A 23,691-nucleotide genomic window follows, 5' to 3' on the forward strand; every position below is an offset into this window, starting at 1 on the left:
CGACTGGGCGGCGTTTAAGCCACAGCATATCCACCATAATCTCAGGGTAGACACAGTTCAAAATTATATTAAAAAATTTACCAGAAATTTCTTCTACTCAGTTCTCACCTATCCTAGAAACTGCATCAACTATCTTAGATATTCTCCATTTCCCAGAAAAAAACACAAATATTCATAACATTTTTTACTTACCCTAGACTTTTCAGTTCGTTGATTTTGACCAGAAACTTGCGTTCTTCGTCGACTGATGGCTTCCCCACGACTTAATACTTTCGTCATATTTTGTGCACACTACTCTTATTTGTTTTACTGGTGGTCTTCACCAGATGCAGAGCAAAAGGATGCACTGATTTCTGAAACTGTGATTCACTATATGTTCTTAATAGTAGATCTTAACACCTGCGATTTACTCGAAAGCGCGCCGGAGAAAAGTAAGTGGGGAACCCGACTTCTATTTGGCAGTTGAAACTATAGCTACTAGAAATTGTCGATGTGACGTCCAAAATTCAAAAAGTGGAGTAGGGTTTGGAAAAATGCAACCGGATATTAATTTCGGGTAAACACGGCTTAATCTAGCAAAGTAGACAGCTTTCCAACATTCGTTTCGACGAAGTATTGTGGTATTTTTTCTGATACGAGCGAATATATTTTCCGAAGTTTAAAAAATCATGTGATCTAGAAGTTTTCTCCATATGATAAACTAACATCGAGCCACTTGATATGGTTAAGTCTAATGACAGATTTGAAGCAGTGCGGGGATATCTAAACAATGTATTGGGTTTGTTTATCTCGAAGGTGTTCTGTAGAAATGAAATTTTGCAGACGACATCGAAATGTACTAGCCGTAATTTATAGCACTCCTCTTCTCAATATACATTCCAGTTTATTTTAAACGGATGCTATGCATAAGAATAACTGAAAGATGAACCCATTTAATGGTGAAGAGCAAAATATGGTAATCGAAGGACAAACTGTCAGATTACCTACTTTAGATGGGGGATATGAAACTCTTTCTCCTAGCATAACTTTTCGGAAACCGTGGTAAGTATACTTACTGAGGATTTTCCTATTTTTTAGTCTGATTTAACAAAAGGGCCGAGAAATTCAAATATCCGAAAGAGTTCAAAAATTGGCCAAAGAAATGCACGTGACATAATAATAATCGGCATAATGTTGCGAACTGTAAGAGTGAGGTTACGTTAAGTTATTAGAATATTTCAAAGTTAACTAGAGCTATCAGCCTAACGGAAGGGTACCTTCGCGGTGGTCTTTTTCGGGAAACTGGCTTTTTTTCACGTTAAACATGAGAAATACCACAGAAAAAAAACAGGCAGCTAGCCCATTCGCCTGGGCCCGAACCCGGGTCGAATTACTAGTATCCAGCGGTCTTAACTACTCGACAGTGATGAAGCTGCCCCTGAAAATTCTTTATCAATTTAACTGCACTTTGATTATCTGTATTTAAATTGATTATAACAATTGGTTAGTTAATGCTTCCAAAAAAGTTTTTAAACATAAAAGTTCTTTAATACAGTCTGCTGCCACTAAGTACGTGGTTTCTGCACTTAACAAAATAACTTTTGGTTGTTTTCTTGCATGGTAACTCACGGGACTTTCTTCACATAAAATCATATATCTAGTAGTGCTTCTATACATTTCTTTATGACCTGCATAATCAACATTACAGAAAACTTCTAATTCAGTTGAAGTAGAACAGTTCTCTTCACACATACAATGAAGACTCAAATTTACAGTACCTTTCAGGTATCTAAGAGTATATATTTCATACTTATTACTTTCATACTTATACAGGTAACATATTTCATACTTAGATTTTCTACAAATCTAACTATGAAATATGTTGAATACTAGTAGCAAGAGTTTAACAATACTAGTAGCAAGAGTTTAACCTGGACAAGTTTTGTAAGATGGATATAAAAGGTTACAAATTGCTTCTTCATAAAGGAAATTAACTTTTACTTTTTCATTAGACATTGTTGATTTTAATCCTGTTGGAATGTCAGAAACATTGTTAATTCTAGTCCTGTTGGAGTATCTGTTTCATTACATTCAAACATTTCAGAATTCTGAAGAACTTGTAATGAATATATCCACAGTTTCAGTGTTATTCCTTCATCTCTTTCCATTTTCATTCAGCAAAAATTAATTGGATGATCATCTACTTTTACCTCAATTTCATTTGACATTTCTTCTGAAAATTTCTTCATTTATGCTTTGTCTGTTCCAATCACAATGTCATCATCAACAAATATTGCTAAAATCATCTAGAAATCATTTGTTTTAAACACACATCTATCACATTTGGTTTGAATAAAAGCTTTTCTGTTATGAAATTTTATAAAGCTATTATTCTAATTGAAAGGAGCATTTTTTAGTCCATAAAGAGATTTCTGTAATTTTTATATTTTATTTTGATAATCAGAGCCTTCTGGAACTTTCATGTAAATATCTTCTTTTATGTCTCCTTACAGAAAACCAGTTTTTATATTAAATTTTATCATTTCAAGCTGGTTCTTAGCCACTAGTGCAAATAAAATGCTTAATGCTGCATTGCTTACAACAGGACTGCATGTTTCTTGAAAATCAATTCCTTCTTCTTGTTGAAATCTTCTTGCTACAAGTCTAGCCTTAAAACTTCCTTTGACAAAAATCTATTTGCTGCTGAAAATTTTCTTACTTTTCTGCATCACTTTCATTCATCATTCATTTTTCTAAGTTTTGTTTTCAGTGAAAGACTTTTTCTAATCTTCTGTATCTTTTAAACATATTTCTTTACCTTCTCCTGATATTGCTTGCTATCATGAAAACAATACAAAATCTCTGCATTTTGCTAGCAATTTTCTGCTTCTTGTAGGTTTGTTCTTCATTTTCAGGTTCATGCTTTACATTTTTATATTCATTTTCATTATCAGCTTCTAAATCATCATCTTTCTGGTGGAAATGATTTTATCTTGATTATTTTCTAAATCTTCATTCTGGTTTCCTTCACACAAAATTCCTTTTGTATCTATACTTTTGTGTTTTCCATGTATTGAATTTAAATTTTCATCAGATGCAACATCTCTGAATATTTTTCTTGCATTTCTCTCCCACACTCTATAGCCATTTATTCCATATACAACAAATGTAAGGTCTACTGGAAAGTTCTGTTTGATAATGTTATTTCAAGGTTCAATATGTATGTGTTCATTTGAGACATATACAATGTCTCTCTTTATCATTGCATTTATGTGTATGTGCTGTTCTAAATTAACTGAAAAAAAAGTGTCTCACATCATTATTAAATTAGACATGATCCTTTAAACATAGCTACCAATGAAGTTCATTTATGATACTTATATATTATACAAATTCCAACGAGGAAGAAATGCTATAGAAATGTATCAAAATTTAGTGAACATTTTTGATAGAAATGCAGTTTCAGATAGAATGTCCAGGAGAAGGCTTGAAAAATTTGAAGCTCGTGATTTCGACCTTAATTCTAAGCTAACTCTGGGCGACCATCTTTGTTCTATGGCGATATTCTCAAGACCAGATAGAAAGGGATTAATTTTTGACAGCATTAGAGATTGTGGGAAAGCTTAACTCAGCTCAACAGACAGTTTTGAACCATATTTATAAACTAAGATTGGTTTATAAATATTTCAAACGGGTTCTTCATGAATTAATTAAGAAAAATTTGCATGATCAAGTCATCACACGTACACCTCTGCTGGCTTGGAACAAAGAATACTGTGTATCTAAGAGAATGCTCTGTATATGGTGGGATTTTCAAGGACAAACTTTTGAAACCTAAAGAAATGATAAATTCAGAGAAATACTGCCAACAAATGGATGATTTAAACAAAGCAGTCGATGAAAAAATGCTGGTGATGTTCAATAGGAAGCACATCATAACTGCATCATGATAATGCCAGACCACATGTTGCTTTAGTGGTTCATCAGAATATCACAGAATCAAGTTGGGAAATTCTGCCACATCCATTATATTCCTCAGACCTAACACCCTCCAATTATCACTTGCTTTTCTGTTTGCAAAATATTTTGAAAGGGAAAAATTCAAAACTGAAGTAAATATCAACCAAGCACTACTTGAGTTCTTCACCTCTAAGGACGGCATTTTGCAAAAATGGTGTTTTCAAAATACCATTCTGCTGGCAAGAAGTATAAGTAGCAACAGAAATTATATTGCACAATAAATATTATTAATGATATGAAACATGTATTTTTTTTATTTTACTTCCCAACTGGACTGTATTTTCCAATAGATCTTATATATACTTTTCACTTTGTGAAACGAACTTTTTAATTGGTTTATTTAGTCAAGCATGTGCATTTCTTCCAAAAATTTTTAATCTTGTCAAACTAGGTTTTTGTTCATGCAATTTGTATTCTGGTATGCTAACTGCTTCTATTGGGCTATGGCTTAACAAATAAGCTGCACTTCAAAGAGCTTCTCACATTTCTCTTTCTAATTTGGAATATTTGAGCAAGACTCCTATTTTTTTTTAGTACTATTCAATTCGATCTTTCTGCACTTCCATGTAATTGTGGTGAAAAAGGAACAGTATAATCTGAAATAATTCCTATGATTTTGCACCAAATTCTTAAATTTTCACTTGTTTATTCTCCTCTATCTGTTGCCAGTTACATTCCACATAAATATTATTGAAATGAAAATAAACTCTCAACATTTTTGTAACTGTGGCCTACTGTTGAGCTGAGCTGAGCTTTTATTCTGTTGTGTAAAATCTTAATTTTTGAATTGGCTGTGTGGCTTAAATAACCATGTTTTTCATTGTTTACGAATCTTGTGGCTCATTTTAATTGATGGGATTCCCAGAAATCACCAGAGCAAATAATTTACCCTTCCCTTTCCAAGTACACAACAATCTGCTTTCACCTTAAACAAAAACAAAAAAAAAAAAAAAAAAAAAAAAAAAAGAGAATTGTGCAAATTTGATGTAACCCAGCATTACACACATTAAACATTATACTACTATATACTTTAGTATATATAATGATACATTAGTGATATGTGATACTGTTATTACTTGTACAGTCAAAAGTCGTTAATTCGGACACCCATAATCCGGACCTCAAAGCTACAAACTTTCTGCGCATGCGTCGCGTTGACGCATGCGCGTAAGACCTTTACCGCTGCGAATTTGCGTGTGCGCGTGCGCAAAATACGTTTACGAATGCGCGTTTAATGTATAACGGACGGGATAAGCTAAGCTAAAATTATCTAATTATCTATTTCAGTTAATGTTGCAGATTGCGTTGTTCCTTAATCTTCGAATTGGATCCGGATTATTATTTTTTGCAGACTGTTAGAGCAATTTTATAAAAGTAAGCTTGAACTTTCGATTATGTCAAATAGAATTTCCGGTATATATTTACTAATATGTAAAGGATATACAAAGCGAAAGTATCTTTCGGAGTCCATTAAACAAAAAGTGGAATTGCTGCAAAAAATGGATAAAATCATATCCTTTGTTTATCTAAACTTTAACGTTTGTTTATCTAAATTTTAACGTTTGTTTATCTAAACTTTGTTTATCTTTAACACCGCGGCGGCGTGCATTGAATTGGAAGTTGATCTGTCAGCACTATCCTTATCTTAACGGCAGATGTTTTTATTTTATTTGGCTTATAATTGCTTACTCAATGTAGTATTTCATCTCGTCTTTGATATGATTTAAATCAAATGCCTCGTCATTATAATTCGCTTCCGATAGCGAAGAAAGTAACAGAGGTTATTGAAAACGAAAAAATTTCGATTGACAAATTAGTCGGTATTCTCGACACAGCAATTATAGGACTTGAACAGCGGAACTTTGTAACTGAACAAGAAATTATGTCTGTTTATAGAATTAAAGAGAATGTATTATCACATAAAAAACGAAGCAACTTAAACAACTTACATTGAAAGAAATGTTTAATAAAGTAAACAAATAAATATTAAGCTTTTTCTTTGTAAATTTTGATACCCTTTAGATCATAATTGTTCTTTATTTCGTAAATTACGGTTTCATATTTTTAATTTTATAATTTTTGCATGCCATTTTACCAGATTTAAACTGATGATCTATAATCTGGAAAAATCGATAATCCGGAATCGCCGAAGTCCCGACGAGTCCGGATTAACGACTTTTGACTGTATTAGAAATTTGCCAATTCTGGCAACTTATTAAGGAGGCCTCATTAACAAGGAAGTACTGAACATCTTTTAAAATAAAGTATTCAATGACTGTGGTTAAGCTTTTGTAAATTATGTAGCTGATAGTTATCATATTCATTCAGGAAATGATAATATAGTAAAATCTATTTCAAGATTTACATGAGGAGAATGTTGTAAAATACTATTTGGGAAATGATTAAGTCTTAGCTTGTGCAGTGTTTGCCTGTAAATTTGATATGTGTAAAAAAGAAGGTGTTTTTTTTCCCCCCTAGTCAGTTGTAGTAAAATCCTTTTTAACTAGTTTTAACCTGTGCCTATGCATGGAACCATTTATTTTAGGGTTAGAAATTGAAAGATGATACGAGTTCTGGCTTGCCATGTTCTCTTCTTTCTGCCCATATCTTGCTGTAAGAAGACTGTGCATGCTGTCTTGTGTATCATGCGAGTCAATGAAATCTTTAACATGGGCTAAGGGAACTTTTCTGTTCTACTTTCCTCCTACAATGGAAAAGAGTGGATGAATCTTGTCCCAAATGCATGCTGCTTCCTTGCAGCCAGAAGAAGAGATTATTCATTATTTATCATTGAATTTAGTACAATTTATTATTAATTTTTAGTGCTAGAGGTGATAGTTTTGCTTTGAGATTTACACTGTGCTATGCATTTAATTTAAGGTTAGCTTATCCTTATTTCTGAGCTTCTTTCAAAATCCTGTATGACAGCATTTTACTGTAGATATAACACACTGGGGCTATGTGACCAATTCGACAAATATTTAGCTTTTAATCTTCTCTAAAAAATTATAGACTGTTAAAAAAAGTATTTAAAAATGACAAGAATGTGCCATTTTTTAACAAGCAAATGTAGTAATAGTAAAGATTGAAATAAAAGGCATTTTCAAGCTATATGATATAAAAAAATTAGCCATTTAATAGTTCATAATATCAAAAAATAGACTGCTTTCTAATAATACAATGAATGTTTGGATTAATGGTGAATTTAGCAACTACTTTGAGTTATTATAATCATTTTAAGTTATGAAAGATCGTACTGTCATATTAGAACAAATTTAGAGCTTTTCACATATGAGCAATTGAGAGTTAAAACTTTGTTAAAATCTGTAGAGGAAAATATAGTATGTAAAGTTTAATAAAATTGTAGTAATAAAAATAATGGAAGTTTAAATCAACTGATAAATTATATAAAGTTCTTTAAAAAATGAGGGAGAGAAAAGGAGACTGAGAACTACCAGTTAGAAATATTAATCAGTTTTCTGATTTAACAATAGGTAAAATTATATAAAGTAATTAAATCAAAGCTAGAGAAAGAAAATAAATTATTTAGACAAATCAACAATTGAGTGATGTAATTGATGAATTCAGTGTATGGAGATGTACACTAAATATGATCTTTATAAACAATCAATATTGAATTGTGACTATCAAGTGTTTATTAATATTAACTAATTTTTATAAAACTTATAAAGACTTCGGACTTCAAAATTGGTGAACTTAAAATTTTTATGATAATGCATTTCAATTTTTTTCATGCTGTGCAAATTCAACAATGTTAATATCTAAATAATACAATATGTAAATAATAGTTACCTTTAGAATATATATGTTACAGTGAAAGACCGAAATTGGAGAATGTCGACTTTCATCGGAGAATGTCAACATTCACCAAATACGTTGGTGAAAGAACGAATATTGCATTACATTCTTGTACATTCGGACCCTCACCGATGTATGTCAACAATCACGGATATGCTCTGGTGTAGGTTGAAAAGATTGACTCAAATTGGTGATACTGTACGAATACAAGTCCCTGATGTCAACCGTGGTCGTACAGATAAACCGAAATGTGTTAGTGGTTGTTGTTGGAATAGAAGACTCTGACTTTTCCAAACATGCAGATGAAAATGGTACCCGCAAGCAGCTTTACACACGTAATCAATTCATAATTTGTAAAGGAAAGTTACTTTCCATAGATGAGATTTATTTTCAAGACATGTCGCTGAGAGAAGCAGCTGCAGCTAATTCGAGAAACGGTGGGCAAGGCAATACACATTGTCATTGCAAAAGGAAGTGTTCCACAAATAAATGCAGTTGTAAAAGCAAGGGCCTCTTGTGCAATTCAAAGTGCCATAAAAGTTTAAGTTGTTGCAATAAATAAGATTTGAATCACATAATTCAGTAAGTTTTTTATTACTATTATTTTATTTTCTCATTTAGAACGTACTGTATAATTAAGTAAGTTTTTAAACTTCTATTACTTTCCTTTCTCATTTTGAATGTACTGTGTGTTTTAAGTTCTTAATTTAAGTCTCAAGTGCATTTTTTCACTGAATTACGAAGAAGAAAATATAATATTCTTATATGTTCAACATTCACCATTAGTACATGGTGAATGTCGACATTTACCGGTGTAAGTCAGAAATAAGAGTATTTGGAAAATATTTTGGACATACACCAAGCGACTATGTGAATGTTGACATTCACCGGTGAAAGTTGACATTCTCCAGATTTCGGTGGTTCACCGTAACATATATACTATTAAATATAATGCTAACTTCCATATATTAATGTATATTTTTTAAAAATTTCGTATTAAACATCACACCCTTGTGAAAAGTCAGGGTAGTTATATAGCAAATGACACTTTGGCAATGATAATGTAACAAAAAAAAAAAAAAAAATCATTGACATTCAGCTTTTACAAATTCAAAGGTATTCAAGATTGCAGATGTAAAAGCACAGTCCATTTAAGCCATTTAGAGACCCTAAGCATTTAAAATATTTTAGTGTCTCCACATCTATTTACAGTAAAATACCTCTTATCTGAATATTTTAATTTCAAGGTCAATCCCCCAGTCAAAATAATTATATAAGGTGTGATATTATTTAGACAGTTAAAAATTCATGAATGCGAATGATAATGAAACTGGACAACGTAATAATCAATATCAGAAGTGCAGTTGCACAGTAAAACCAGCACTGAGAAATATCTGTGGGGTCTCTCTTTCTTTGATGGCCTAAGCATATGTTTATTTTGTTTAATGGTGAATCCAATCCTGCATGAAAGAATAGTGAATAAATTTTTTTCTTGTCAAACTGAAGCATATGTATTCTGTCAAACTGAAACCTGTTTAACCCTCTGAGCATTACGGGTTTAACCTTGAAATTTCAAAGTTCCTCAAAATGTCACGAATAAGTGATATTTTCTTAATTAAAAAAAATGACTCTTTCATTTTGTACCTTCATTCCTTTTCTTCCAGTATACATCCAAACTGAAATCAGATATATTAAAAGCTAGCAGAAATTTTCATGTATAATGAATGTGGAAGGCAACCTTCTGTACGGAATTTTCCGGCCTTATCGCTGAGAGGGTTAAGAAGGAACATTTTTTTGCATTCAAAGAAATTCAAAATTTCCTGTGAAAAGAAAAGAGGAATTTTAGAAAAGTAAATATTTTAGAAAGAAGACAATTCATATGCATTATATGTAAGGAAATATTTACAGGTCTCTAGCAATCAAATGATGCAAAGATGAATTGATGAAGAATGATTTTAACTAAGCATTTTACTTTTAGGGATTTGAATATTCCAAAAAATAAAAGACATTTTGATTAAATAATTTGGATTGTTACAAGTTCTGTAGTTTTGGATGAATTTTTTATATTTATCTTTTTGCAATTTAAAATATGATGTGTATTTTTATTATTCTAAAATATAACAATTTTTTTTTAAAACATGGGGAAAATATATCCAGTGCAGATCAATTAGAAACCTAAAGAATGGAGATTTAAAACAAAACCTTCAATGTTTCTGTATTTTAATTTTGTGCTGTACAATAAGAATATCAAAAACAATTTTTTTAAAAAAATTTTCTGATTAAGCTGATGTTTCAGTTCCAATGTATTCAAAAGCTTTTATGTGAAATCTGAAAATTCAAATATGTTTAATGCTGTAAATGTCATATTTTCATCTTCAAGAACTCTTGAATAAATGAGTAAAATTTTTAAGGTACTACTATTCTGTTATCAGGATCAGATTCAGAAATGTGTGCATGAATGGATGTATGTGTTCATGTATGCATGTATATATGTAAGCATGAATGTATGTGTGTGTATACATGTATGCACATATATGTTTACACACGCATTCATTTATTCATTTCTGGATTCGGTCCTGCTAGCAGAACAGTATTATTTTTACTGTTGCCTATTAATGAATCTTAATCCATTACAAGCTCTTTTCCAAGTCATTTTATCTATTCTAAGTAGTTGCTGTATATTCTAAGTGATTGATAGAATAACTGAATTATTTTCTGAGACATATCATTAACAGCTGTAGTTAATATGGTAAAAGTAACAAAATAATGTTATCTGTTAGCAGAAGTAGATTTATAGGGTCATGCATATCACAACTGCAAAGAACTTTTCTTTTCAAAGAGCCCTAAATCAATTTATACATTTGGTTGGTTTTCGTGTCCTTTGAAAAGTCAAATGGATCCATGCATGGAAATCACAGCTTTTGCCAGTTCCTCAATCTTTTCACTATAAAGCTGGAAAGGGAATTTCTCCAAGCTTTGCAGAGCTGCAAGTATTTCTGGGCATGTGAAGATGTGTTTTGAACAAAGATCTGTTTTGGGGCAGTTTCTACGAGTTCTATATGAACTGGTACCATTTTCATTAATTTTTATTCCTCTAAAATGGCAAGTTCTCAATCTAGTAATAGTCTTTTTAATTTCTCTGTTTGCATCAATCTCATATATCTGATGGTCTTTCTTAATAGATTTCTCTTTGAGCCTATATTTGGCAATGGCATTAGCATCTTCAAGAGTGACGGGGATTGAGTTGTTGAGATTTCTTTTGCCTTTTAAGCCAGTTCATCGGCTGCCTCATTTCAATCAATTTTAACATGTGCAGGTATCCATTGCATAGTGCATGTCTTTTCCATCTTGTTGATTGTTTCTAGGTGTTGGTGTATATCCTGGGTGAGTCTTGAATGTCATTTCAGTACTGTCTCTAAAGCAGCTTTAGAATCACAGTAAATTATAAGTCCTCTGTCTTTTTTAGAGTAACAGTAAATTACAATCCCTCTGTCTTTATCATTTAAGTCTATGTAAATTCTCAGGGCTTTCTGAATTGCTCCAGGAGGCCCTGAGACCTTGAAGCAATGGTATTTAAAGGAACAGTAAACATTGTGTCTTTGGATGAGGCCTCTACCCCTTCTTTCATAAATCTTCTACTTTTTGATAGAAAATTAATGTGCAATATACATATGCTAATGTCAAATGTACTTAATTTTATATTTTGATAATAAATTAATTCAGGTCTTTATCTTCTATTAGGCTCATTGTCTTCTATTAGGCGAAAACAGCAAAGATCTGGTGAAGATTATTAATAACGCTTTTAAATTTGTTACAGAAAGGAAATTTTGTTTTACTTACCATTATATATATATTAAAAAAAAACCCCTTCAGTTTTTTTCCTTTTCTTTTCTTCTTTTGTTATTGGTGCTGTGCTACAAATCTTTTATTCATCTTCATGATAAAAGTGTGTAACTCTGCATATATAAGTTAATCATTTAGAAAGTAATTGTACCTAAACTTCTTAGCACTATTTTGTCACAGTTGTTATTCTATATCATGCACATTCTGAAATAGGTTCCTACTATCTTATAACTTGTCAATTGCAAAATTTCATAATACGTATTATGTATGCTATTGTCTGCATCTGGAATGGAATCGAATTGTTGCAATGAATTTTTTAAGGTTTCAAGCTTCTATATATGTTCATGTTTTTAATGTATTTAAATGGTAACATACATTTTTAATATTTTTATACTTTTCTGTTTGTAATCTTTTACATTCAAGAAAGAAATGCAAAAACAATCAAAATTTTTTTGAACTCAAATTAACAAAAACGATTTATTTTCTTATTTGATGGCAGTAGATTTTATTTATGGAGAAATAAAATGTTTGCATAATTTTTCATATTGTTTTATATTTTTAAATATTATTAGTAAGAATTCTTTTTCAGGGCGTTAAACTATAATCTGAAAGTTTCAGCTTGCAATTTCTTCTTAAAATTTTTTTGTCAAGAATAATTTTAGTATTAGTTTTTTATTAATCACACATGAAAAATTTATTAATCACATGTTAAAAATATAGTGGAAAAAAGAATTGAGATAACTAAAAATAGAAGATAAAAGCTTTTTAAAACTGTGTTGAAGTCTTTTTTTTTTTTTTAATTGGAAAGATGAATATAATGATGACAAAATTTCTTTGAAATATTTAAAATGGAAATTTTCCTGAAGTTCATCTAATTTAATATTTTTTGCAGTTGGATGCCAGATGAGAAAGCTGCTTCATGTCTAAACTGTGGTGTAAAATTTTCGCAATTAAAAAGAAAACATCACTGTAGAAATTGTGGAAAAATATTTTGCTCAAAGTGCTGTTTTGAAAAGGTGTGTTTTGTAAACTAGATTAAAATTAGGATCTTGAATTATACTTGAGTTCATAAATATCATCATTTTCATGTATTATATTATGTGCATTTTCATTCTGAAAATTGGACATTTTGATATTTATATGCTAATTTGGTTTACTCTTAATGAGTAATAATAAAAGTAGCATCTCTTTTTCAAAGCTAAGTTTTCATTATATGTAATGGTGTATTTATTTATTCAATCAATATTGCATATTTGAGTAAGTTATAAAATGTACTGAAATGAAAAAGTAAATTATTTAATGACAAAAATAGCATAGCTCTTTTTATTTTCAGGTAAAATATAAAATATCTCTTGAATCTTTATTTTATCTTTAATATTTTCATAACTTGTGTAAAATTTTTAGTATTTCATGGCATGAATTATTTTATTTTGCACGAGTTATGAAAATATTAAAGATTGCTTTGTTGACTCATCATTCCATAACACAGAATTTTAATATTTTCATACTTGTGCAAATCTTTAATATTTTCATAACTCGTTTAAAATGTTATACAGTTGCAACTTAAGACAAGAAAAGAGATATTAAATAATTATACATTAAAAAATATAGTTTCTTTCTGATTAACCATATCTCCTGAAAAGTATTCCTGAGGCAATGCACTATGTTGCTAAAATAGTCAACCCATGGTGTCACCAAAATGTATTGATGTGGCAGCCTAAGTATGCACACGCGTGCAGCAGATGAGAGCTATTTGCCTTCAAATTCAACTTTCTCGCAAGGAATCATAATGAAACTGCAGAGTTTGCTAGGTGATGAAAAGACAGCATTGCATTTGTTCAGAAAAAAGGTGTTTTTCTGAATCAATAATAGACAAGGCAAAAATTCACATTTCTCAAAAAATTAAATTTTATAGACTGAAATCTATGCATGATGCCAAATTTGTGCAATTATGTGATGTTTTTTAAAGTTAAAATAATTTCATATGTGTATGGGGAAGATCGACAGTGTGTGCAGTGCCAAGTTATTGGTAACTGCTGAGTTCATTCAATTCTCTGATATTTTCTGAAGTTAAAAGAGATCGTTGTGTACATATGAAGAATAGAGAGAAAGAAAAAAGGTAAAGGTTTACTGTAGTTGTTTCTTGAGTTTTGAGTTCTTTTAATTGGTTGCAGTTTTATGCAATTATTAGTGCAGCACCATTTTTGTATGTGGGACATATTATAATATCTTGTTTTGCACCTTTTTTTTTAATTGAAATCAACAGAATCAAACATACATATCTGATTGTAACGAAAGTTTTCCACCAAAAAACATTCTTAATAAAGTTAGAACGAAAAAAACATGAATGCAGTACCTTTAGTGCAGGTAGTAATCGTCACCCAAATCTATGATTTTCTGCCAATGTTTTGGTAGTTTTTCATAGCCTTCGGCCCAGAAAGTCGGTAGGTGTGAGTCCAAAAGCAGATCAAATCTCATTTCATGCATCTTGCGTAGAATTAAAAATAAAATAGAACCAGCAAGATGTAGCTGCAGGTGTGTAAAAAGGTAGAAGTCTGAAGGAGCATGTTGAGGCTAAATGGTGGGTGTGGCAAAAGATCCCATTCGAGTCCGTACAGAGTCCAATCAGTAAATTAAGACTCATGTGGTCTTGAATTATCTTGGGGGGAACATTACCTTTTTGTGCCAGAACTCAGTTTGACGTTTTTCTTTGATAGCAGCATCAACATGGACTAGCATCTCACTGTACACCTTACTGTCGAAGGTTTACCTTTTTCTAGATATTCTTTGTAGATAACACAATGGCAATCCCACCAGATATGAAGAATTATTTTTTGGTTAGTCAAATTGCACTTTGCAATGCTAACGTTAAGTAAAAGGCACTGACTATCTGAATTAATTGTAATTAAATGTAAAAAGTTCCTAAGTTTTCTTTTTTTAAAATTTTTTTTTTTAAGAACTGTAAATAAGTAGATTAAGTATAGTTTATTTGCAATAATATATTTCCATATAGCACTGTTGTAATGTTAAGTTTTCAAGATATTTATGCTGTAGTTCTCAAAACAATTATCACTCATTTTTCAGTAATTGTGAAAAAAGTTTTAATTTTATATGTGTAGTAACCAATGTTCTTGTGATATTTATTATAGATATGTATAACAGATGTGTAGAAGCTGAATACTGCATTACTTGGATTATTAATATGTAGTGATATTCCATTATCCAGAGTTTCTCAAACTATAGTAGACATTACATTATTTTTGGTGGTAAAGTTTTTATGCAAAAATTTGAATGAATGTTCAAAATAGATGCAAAATAGCATTCTTTTTGTACATGCACTGGTGCATATATTTTTTCATTTCTTATCTGTGTGGTACAAAATGAAAAATGTTTGAGAATCTCTGCTGTAATCCATTGTATACAAAAGTATAAAAACAAGTTCATAAAAATCAGTAGGCAACAGCATAAAAGAAAACATTGATTTTGAGCTTGTCCTATCTTCTTACAATGTTTGTAACATTGCGTTTAAATAAGGTGAAGTTCTACTGTATAAGACGTAAATATACTTTATCTTTTAAAGTATTCAGTATTTGTAGATTCTTGTCTGTATATTAATAAACAAAAAATGGAACACAAATTCTAATGTAAATTGTTAAAATTTTTAGAGAGCTTAGTAACAAATTTGCTCTTTAATTTTTCATCTACACTTGAAATGCTCATTTTCAAAATGAGATGGTACAATATGTCATGAACTTCCGCAATAAATCTATAAACAGCTACTGCTGGTGGTTACCCAGAACGTCCAAGGATGATACGAAATCTCAGAATATTTAACTTTCAATACCTAACTACTCTTGAGATGCAGTAAAGTTCATTTTCATTATGAAAATATTTTGCATTTATGTTTTTATATATGTGTGAAATGCATTTTGTATAATTAAGATTTGAAATGTATTTTGTATAGTTGTATCTTTTTCTATTTTCTGCACTGTTTCCTTATGAATTCATAATTATTAATACAAATATATAAAATTGTTCAGTGAACATCAAATGGTATCCACTTGCAGTGGAGGCCTTGCTTTCATCCCTTCTGGGTGGTTCTAAAAAAATTATAGGAAGTACGACTTTATGACTCTGGTGAAGAACTGAAATTGTTCACTAGAAGATGTTCTTCGCTAGAAATATTCCTGCATAAATTAGTATTGAGAAATTTCTTTTTTATAATTCTGCATAATTCAGTTCTAAATAAGAATTCAGGTAATAATAACATCCATTTAATAGCTGGTCTGTTGAGAAATATTAGAGATCTCTCCTTCTGGCAGAACTCCAGATTTTTCAACATCTGCATCTAGAATCTGGATGCCTTGTTCATCATCTAATTTTGGTACTTATTACAAGTTTAGATATTATCACTGTGGAATATGTGCCTTCTTAGAAATAGTGACCTATCTGTTGATGATAACTTAACAATTTGTTGTGGTTTATCTCTTCTATCATGTTACTGAGGGAAGCATTTTCAGGCTTTTGATATTTAGCTTCCACTTTGGGACAAGACATTTTTTCGTTTTTATATCCATTAACTCAAAACTGTATGTTCAAATATCTGATGGTTATACAGTTTTGGCAGTAGCTGAGTTTTTATCCTAATTAGCCATATTTTCATCTCAGACAGAAACTAATTGTCAGAAAAAAAAATGGTTTCTGGATGCCTGTTCCATAACTGAGCCAGATTTTTTGTTGCTTAGTGGTTTATTTCATAGCAGCATCATGTGTTAACATCAAGCTTTGAAGAGTATAAGGCTGGGAGCTGAAAAAACTCGAATCTTCATACATCATTTTTTTGGTGTAGTGTATCAAATTCTATGGATCTCCAAATGGCATAAAATGACACTTCATAGAGACTTCTTCACCTTTGGATGCCTTTAAATAAATATATTGTAAGAAAATAAAATATGTATTGTAGCATATGCAATATCACCAAATGAAACAAAATGTTAAATTTTCAAGATTTTTTCCGTGCTGTTATCAAATCTAATCTCTTGCTGTATATCTAAATTCAGTAATGACAAGCAATTTACCTCATGCCTTACTCAGGGTCTCTACTAAGTGAAAGTTGTATCATTATATAATCGTTACATAATGTAAAGTGGTATCTGTTTCATTCATTTATTATGCACCATATCCTTCAAAGCCCTTATGTGGCCTTTGTTTTCGCAGTCATTGGCCAAGATCTTATGAGCAGAATCATATAGAATTCATGTTTTAGAAAACATTGGTAAACTTCAGCATGGGCATATAGCCAACTTGTAATATTATTTGCACTAATTAAAAATGGAAATATTTGTACTTAATTTTTTTAAATATGATTATCAGTTTTTTATTCTAAAATAATCAAACTTTATGAAAATATCATTAATGCATTTTTAGACTTTAAAAACTTATACTTTATTTGTTTGGAAATTCTTTTACCATACTAAATATATTAAAATGATAAATAAAAGACAATAATAAATAAAATAAAATGGAATGGCATTTAAAGGGTAGGAATGAACCTCAATTTGTTCTAATTTATTTGCTAACTGACCCCTCAATGTAACTTGGATATGATGTCAGAAGTTATAGATTTTGAAATTAAATATCTCAGTCAGTTTTTGTTGTACGGTATTTAAATCTTATATATATATATATATATATATTTATAATAATTACAAAATTTTCCTAAATGTAAGTAGAAGGGCAAGATGAGTGTATAAAAAGGGAGATTTCATATTTATAAGCTTGATTTTTCATATTTAAAAATGCCCACACATGAATTTTTTGAATTTAAAACATTTTTGTAATTGGAAAGTATATGTCTGTGACTAATGGCTATGAAAATAAAGGCCAGGTAAGGACTTTTTAGGTACAGAGTATATGGTTGAAGTAATAACTACCGTAAAAGTTATTTAATAATCACTACAAAAATAATTTTTTAGTAAACTGTGGCACAAATAAAAAAATAATTTTGTTTTTTTTCCTATGTTGTTTATTTTCCACTTCATACAGAGTTGTTTGAAAATAGGATAATTTTATCTATATTTTGCTTAGATGTGCCTACCTCATTTTGGTTTGAAGGATCCAGAAAAAGTGTGTAATAACTGCAAATTGATAGTAGAATTAATGATGAAGTCTAAATCTGATAATATGGTAAGTTGTCAGATATTTGTCTGTTGTTATTTCATGGCTATGGTCCATTTAATAATTTTATAACTGTCCTTAGTACTGTGTAACATAAATGCCAAATATTTCTTTTTTATAAGTGTTTTTAATTAAAAGAAGCAGACAGTACTTTCTGCTTGTGCTCTGTTATTTTCCAAATGCTAAAAATTTTCATCTCTCTAAACTCCATTATAATTTTTTAAAGATCAACTAAATGCCATGTTATTGGCACATTTCTTTCCTTTGTATATATTTTTCCTTTAAATTTTTGAACCAAGCCTTAGATATTTTAAATTGCTTATACAGTACAAAGTCCGTAATCCTAACTCGTCGGGACTTCGTCGATTCCGGATTATGGATCGTCAATTTAAATCTGGTAAGATGGCATGCAGAAATTATAAAATTAAAAATATGAAACCGTAATTTATGAAATAAAGAACAATTATGATCTAAAAGGTATCAATATTTACAAAAAAAAGCTTAATATTTCTTTGTTTACTTAATTAAACATTTCTTTCAATGTAAGTTGTTTAAGTTGCTTCATTTATTGCGCTAATACTTTCTCTTTAATTCTCTCTTCTGTAAACAGTCTCTCTTCTCTTTATGCACATGCGTAAATGCATTACGAGTTTACGCATGCGCATAAAGTTTGTAGCTTTTAGGTCCGGATTATAGACATCCGGATTAAAGACTTTGTACTGTATAAATTTTAACTTCTCATAATTCAAGAAATGAACTCACCATAAAGATGATGCCTTCATAATAGTATTGGCTTCTTTATAATGGTTGCTGGGGTACAGCTATGAGTACTAGCTTTATTTTGCTTTTCTAATTGCAGTAGTTGTGCAGATGGACTGTTTTTGTGTAATGATGGCAAAAAAGTGAAAGATTGCTCTTTTTCTGTAACATTGCTGACTCTAATGTATGCTGCTTGCAAATGAATCACACTGGTATTACATTTTATTCTACTCCAAATAAATGTGAAATAGCAATATATTAGCATTGCATAGCTGCTGCCAATTCTTCCAGTTTTTAATTTTTAGCCATTTCTAAAGAAAAGCACTAAGAAAAATGTTCTCCATCTGTAAATGAAATTTATTGAATTAATGACACTTAAAGCTTGCTAATTCCATTAACCCGCTCTAATGGTTTTGAGCATAATTTTTCTTATTGTTATTTGATCTAAATTAATTTTATTTTCATTTGTAGAACATTTTAAAATTTAACCAGTGTTTAATTAGTTAATATTTGTATTTAACTTTGTTTACATTAATCAATAGAAGATTATTGTGCTTATGCAGACAGTGGTATGCATGTTAATTTAATTTCATTTTAATTTAAAAGTACTTGATAAATAAAAGCTTTTCTTCTGTAGTCAGGATTTTCTAGTATGAGGTAAGTGCAAAATGAAATTAGCCATTTAACCAAATATTAATGTATATAAATATCAATATATTTAAAATCAGAATAATATTACAGTACAAAGTCAGTAATCCGGACGCCGATTATCTGGAATGATCTATAATCCAGACCTCAAAGCCTCAAACTTTTTCTTGTATGCTTTACGCATGCGCGTTTAATGTATAAGAGACGGTATACATTAAACGCTAGGCTAAAATTATCTTTACTGATTCTAAGGCATTTCAGTTAATGTTGCAAATTGCACTGTTCCTTAATCTTCTAATTATTTCTGGCTTATTATTTTTTGCAGACTGTTAAAGCAATTTTATAAAAATTAAGCTTGAACTTTCGTTTTTGTCAAAAAGAGTTTCCGATTCTGGAGCTGCCAAAGGATCTACAAAGCGAAAGCATGTTTCGATGTCCATCAAACAAATTGCTGCAAAAAATGGATAAAGGCATGAAGAAAGTGATAGAGAGGTTAGTGAAAACGAAAAAAATTTGATTGACAAGGTAGTCGGTATTCTCGGCACAGCAATTACAGGACTTGAACAGTGGAACTTTGTAACTGAACAAGAAATAATGTCTGTTTATAGAATTAAAGAGAAAGTATTAGCACAAAAAACGAAGCAACTTAAACAACTTACATTGAAAGAAATGTTTAATAAAGTGAACAAATAAATATTAAGCGTTATTTTGTAAAATTTGATACCCTTTAGATAATAATTGCTCTTTATTTCATAAATTACAGTTTCATATTTTTAATTGTATAATTTCTGCATGCCTTCTTACCAGATTTAAATTGATGATCTATAATCCGGAAAACCCCTAATCCGGATTACGGACTTTGTACTCTATAAGTAATTCAGTAACCTCAGTCATGCTTTATAAAGTGATTGTAAGTGAGTTCAGAGTTCTTTTGAAATGGCAACACTGGGTATCATGAATACCTCTCAGAAACTCTTGGTTTTCCATATTTCAAGGTTGGCACCTGTGACATTAGTATTTCTATAAAAATTCTTGAATAACATATCAAGAAACGTAAACTGAAATGTTATTCTATTTGCATTTTTACAGAGAACATAAAGCTTGGAAATAAAAATAATAATGTTAAAGACATTAATAGCAACTGAGTTTTTTAAAATAAATAATATTGTTATGCTATTTCTTCCTTCTGACACCAGTTGTTACGTTATTTTCTTCCTACATGTTCGTACGGGGTTCATAGATTTGGAATGAATAACGACGACACTTGATAAAATACTAATTCAGAAGTCAAACAACAAAAATCAGCATTATATTTTCAAAATTTTCACATCACTAGTTTCAATGGTTTTACCGAACCACTATCCTCAGCTGCAAAACTGCAAATGAACAAGATAGAAAATAATGATTAGATAAGATAAGAAAGCCTGGACAAGAATAAGCAAGTGGTGCCATACTTGATGAAGTATCGAAACACACTTTATTTAGCCATTATTAATCAGGACAGCTCCAATAACACTTTTTACAGTCGTCGAAGATCTACTCTAAACACGCTGGAACAATCAATGACACAGCCTTCACACTGTCAGGCAATAACGGTGGAGACAGCTTCACTGCAAAGCACCAGAGTACAGCTCCCGACTCTGCTCGGTCTTTCTCGGAACTCAATGTACTTTCGAGACTCTCCTTGATGTTTTCAAACATCACGTAAAGGCGAGCACTAACGAGATCGTTTACAGACAACTCTTCGCTGAGCACAGGCACAGATATAACAGTTATTATCCGATATACACAGATGGATCAAAGTCAAATGATCATGTCAGGATGGCTTTTGTATTTGAAGATTACATTGAGGACAGATGCCTGCACCATGCTTTCTCAGTTCTAACATCTGAACTAACTGCAATATATTATGGTCTTCTGTACATCTCAAAGCTCTGCCACAAAAAGTTCATAGTTTATACAGACTCGTATAGTGCTCTTAAATCCTTGGAAGCTTTTCCCAATACTCAGAATCCTGTGGTAGTGGATTTTCTCAAAATTCATATAAATTTAACGATTCGAGGATATGAAGTCCTGTACTGCTGGGTTCCTGGACATGCTGGAATAAAGGGAAATGAGCTTGCAGACATCGCAGCCAAATATGCTGTTGAACCATCCAGTCGCCTTATCCCTTTTAGAGACATCTGCTGTGTTATCAAGCGGAAGATACGGAAAAAATGGCAGCAAATTTGGCATGTTCAGCATCACAACAAGTTGAGAAACGTCAAACCTAGAATTGAGCATTGGGATTTTGCTGGAAATCGTAAGGAGGACGTTCTTTTGACTCGCCTCAGAATTGGTCACACTAGAGTCACACATAACTATCTTCTCAAAGCTGAAAATGAGCCTGTTTGTTTTAATTGTAATGTTTGTTTATCTGTTCGTCATATTTTAATTGAGTGTCCATGTTTTAATAGTCTTCGCCAGAAATATTTTAATAGCTGTGACTTACCTCTCGACCGTTTAATCGGAAGAGAGGTCAATTGTAATTTACTTTATTATTTAAAAGAGACTGGCTTTTATTACCAAATGTAATTTGTTTTGAAGACTGCGTCTTGAATTTTACTGTTTGTATTTACTGAATTTTAATGTCATCAATCGTAATCATCCCATCTTGTGTTTGGCGCGTTATAATCATCTTTGGTTTTTGCGCCATAATCACTCACTCACTCGAGACTCTCCATGCTACAACACGCGATGCACTCGACGACACACAGATCAGGGCTCCCGACTCTTCAGTTCAGTCGTTCCTGGAGCTCAACACACTCTTTTGACGATGCACTAACTGCGATACACTAAGAGACTCCTTCGGTGCACTCAACAACCCACTCGGCACTCGCTGCCCGGCTGTCAACTTGATCAACTCTGCACGGACTGACTCGCTAGACGAGACACACATTCGATGCGAGACACACACACTAACTGACTGCAAACCAGCAGGGTTTATATAGCTTTCGGTTGGTGTTTGAGAACATTCTGGGCTAAACCTGTAATAATTCGTTCCAGAAGGTTGTCCATCCATCCATGGATGGAGAACCTTCCATCCATCCATGGATCCATGCATGGATCCAGCCATCCATCCATGCATGGAGAACCACACATCACAATTTTAAATAATACAAATTGAAGTTCTGAATGAATTTCAGTCTCTCTTTTGTCGGCAAATGGGCACTTTCTTGCGAAATGTGGCAACCCTGTCTTCCCTTGCCATTTCATGGCAACCCTAAACTGCTTTGCGGGGAAGCCATTTTGCCGCGCCTGTACATTTCATAACAATATCATTAAATGCATTCAGCTTCAAGTTTCAAAGAGTAAAATAAGTAAAAAGAAAGCAATAAGCAGGTAAAAACACTATGTGATTCTTTAATGTTGTATTCCCTTCAGATTAAAACATACATTGTTATACTGTTATATGTTATATATGTTGTTTTCAGACAAGGTATTATTTTTAATTAAGCATACTGGCTTCAAGAATAGCAGTCAAGCACCTGTCTGAAATTTTTAATCCTCAATCTGTATTTTATGAAAGCTTTTGGTAGTGGTATTACTTCCAAATGATTTTGTAATGCTATATGCCACATTAATCTTTAAATGAATTTTATAATGCAAATAATTCTTAGAAAAAAATAAATTATTGATTATGCTTTTCTTGTTAGGAAGAGGGGTACACATCTTTAAAGCTCCTAGATCAGCGATGGCGAACCTATGGCATGTGTGCCACAGCCGACACACAGCTAAAATATTACATCCTTAATCAATAATCACAATAAAATGATACTATGTAATTTAAATAAGTGTTTTTAGTCTGTTCTTGAATGTTTTACTTACATATCACATAATGCCACTGGCATAGGGCCTAAGTGTAGTTATAAAATTTTCATATGTCACCATTGAAATGATATAGTACATATTTATTGACCCAATTTATGACGTTTCAATTGTTTGAGCCAATCATATTACTTGTTACATGGCAAAGAATACGCCAAAGTTGAAGCAGCTAATGTTTGCTAAATGAATTCAAATTTATTGCAGACTCTAGGTAATTTTTAATACTTTCATTGTTAAATAGATTCCAATTTTCAGATATGAGCATCCTGAGATAACTTATAAATAATTTTAATTTAATGTCTTAAACGGCATATACAAATACAATGTAAAAACATGCAATTTGATAATATAGCAATACACGAAAGTTTAGTAGGGAAACCAAGCTTATTCACGTGCACTCAGCCAAAATAAGCCCAATAAAGCCAAAAAGGAGCATATGAAAAATAAAATTAGAAGTTTAGCAAACAGATGTCCGGATTAACGATTACTGCTGTCCCGTGTTCATATTTGAATCTGCAGCCATAGATTGTTGATTCGTGAAAATCCAATTCCTTACTATTGGCTAATAATGTTACCTCT

The 23,691-nt window shown here is 31.3% G+C and overlaps 1 protein-coding gene across 2 annotated transcripts in view; it reads left to right on the plus strand.

Moving 5' to 3' along the window:
• The first annotated feature begins 763 nt into the window (after positions 1 to 763).
• The window catches only part of LOC118195123 (uncharacterized), a 128,182-nt gene continuing 105,254 nt past the window's right edge, over positions 764 to 23,691 (plus strand). Inside the window, exons 1-3 of one of the 2 annotated variants that reach the window (XM_035366375.2) lie at positions 764 to 1,041; positions 12,554 to 12,677; positions 17,749 to 17,847. In XM_035366375.2, coding sequence (XP_035222266.1) covers positions 923 to 1,041; positions 12,554 to 12,677; positions 17,749 to 17,847 — 342 coding nt within the window. In that variant the 5' untranslated portion in view covers positions 764 to 922. The remainder of the gene's footprint in view (positions 1,042 to 12,553; positions 12,678 to 17,748; positions 17,848 to 23,691) is intronic. The other variant, XM_035366383.2, reaches the window with a different exon arrangement.

This window comes from Stegodyphus dumicola, chromosome 8 (assembly GCF_044657685.1).
Source record: "Stegodyphus dumicola isolate Sdum_Otavi_A_Nest chromosome 8, ASM4465768v1".
NCBI classification, from domain to species: domain Eukaryota; kingdom Metazoa; phylum Arthropoda; class Arachnida; order Araneae; family Eresidae; genus Stegodyphus; species Stegodyphus dumicola.